This window comes from Morone saxatilis, unplaced genomic scaffold (genome assembly GCF_004916995.1).
Source record: "Morone saxatilis isolate NCDOM2014 unplaced genomic scaffold, NCSU_SB_2.0 Contig8, whole genome shotgun sequence".
NCBI classification, from domain to species: Eukaryota; Metazoa; Chordata; class Actinopteri; family Moronidae; genus Morone; species Morone saxatilis.
In genome coordinates this window covers 2,119,163-2,119,728 of record NW_023340257.1, presented here as the reverse complement: position 1 = coordinate 2,119,728, position 566 = coordinate 2,119,163, and the positions used below count along the sequence as shown (strand labels likewise).

Here is a 566-nt window from a genome sequence, read left to right as displayed (position 1 = left end):
CCTTTTTAAGACCATTATGAATGCTATTTAAAAGTTATTTTACGTCCATACTGGAAAAAATAGGGTTCCATGTTGTTTTTTTCATTTTGTAGTAAAAATCTTTCCCAAAAACACACAAAAGTGAAAATTGAAAGTAACATTAACTTCATGGATCCAATAATTTTTTTAAAAATTGTCAAAATCACATTTAAGTCATTTTAAGGACTAAGGACACTTTGTTTTATATATGTGTCTTTATATGTGGAGGTGTGTATTTGTGTGTTGGCCATTGCCCACTGACCTGTAGCAGATCCTACTATATCCCTGGAGGGGGACTCAGACATGGCATCGGCCAGTCTCTCCCGGAGGCTTTCGTCAGTGGCGTCTGCTGAGCCGACATTGTGCCGTGGCACGCCAAAGCTCTCTGGCCAGCTACCGCATACTTCCAGCAGGGTCACGCCTCGCCCGTCAAATGGACCTGCATGCATAAAAACACAGGGTTACACAGGGTTAGGACCCTTGGAAATGGATTAAACCTACAGTATGTACGTCACATCAAATTCCTTCAGGATTCCTTCAGTGTTCAT

General features: G+C 41.3%; 1 protein-coding gene across 1 annotated transcript in view; it reads right to left on the bottom strand.

Annotated features, from left to right (window-relative positions):
- bcas3 (BCAS3 microtubule associated cell migration factor) overlaps positions 1-566 on the bottom strand; it is a gene marked incomplete in the record, with an annotated part of 342,828 nt that overhangs the window by 34,019 nt on the left and 308,243 nt on the right. Inside the window, 1 exon segment of the mRNA XM_035679381.1 lies at positions 281-457. Coding sequence (XP_035535274.1) covers positions 281-457 — 177 coding nt within the window.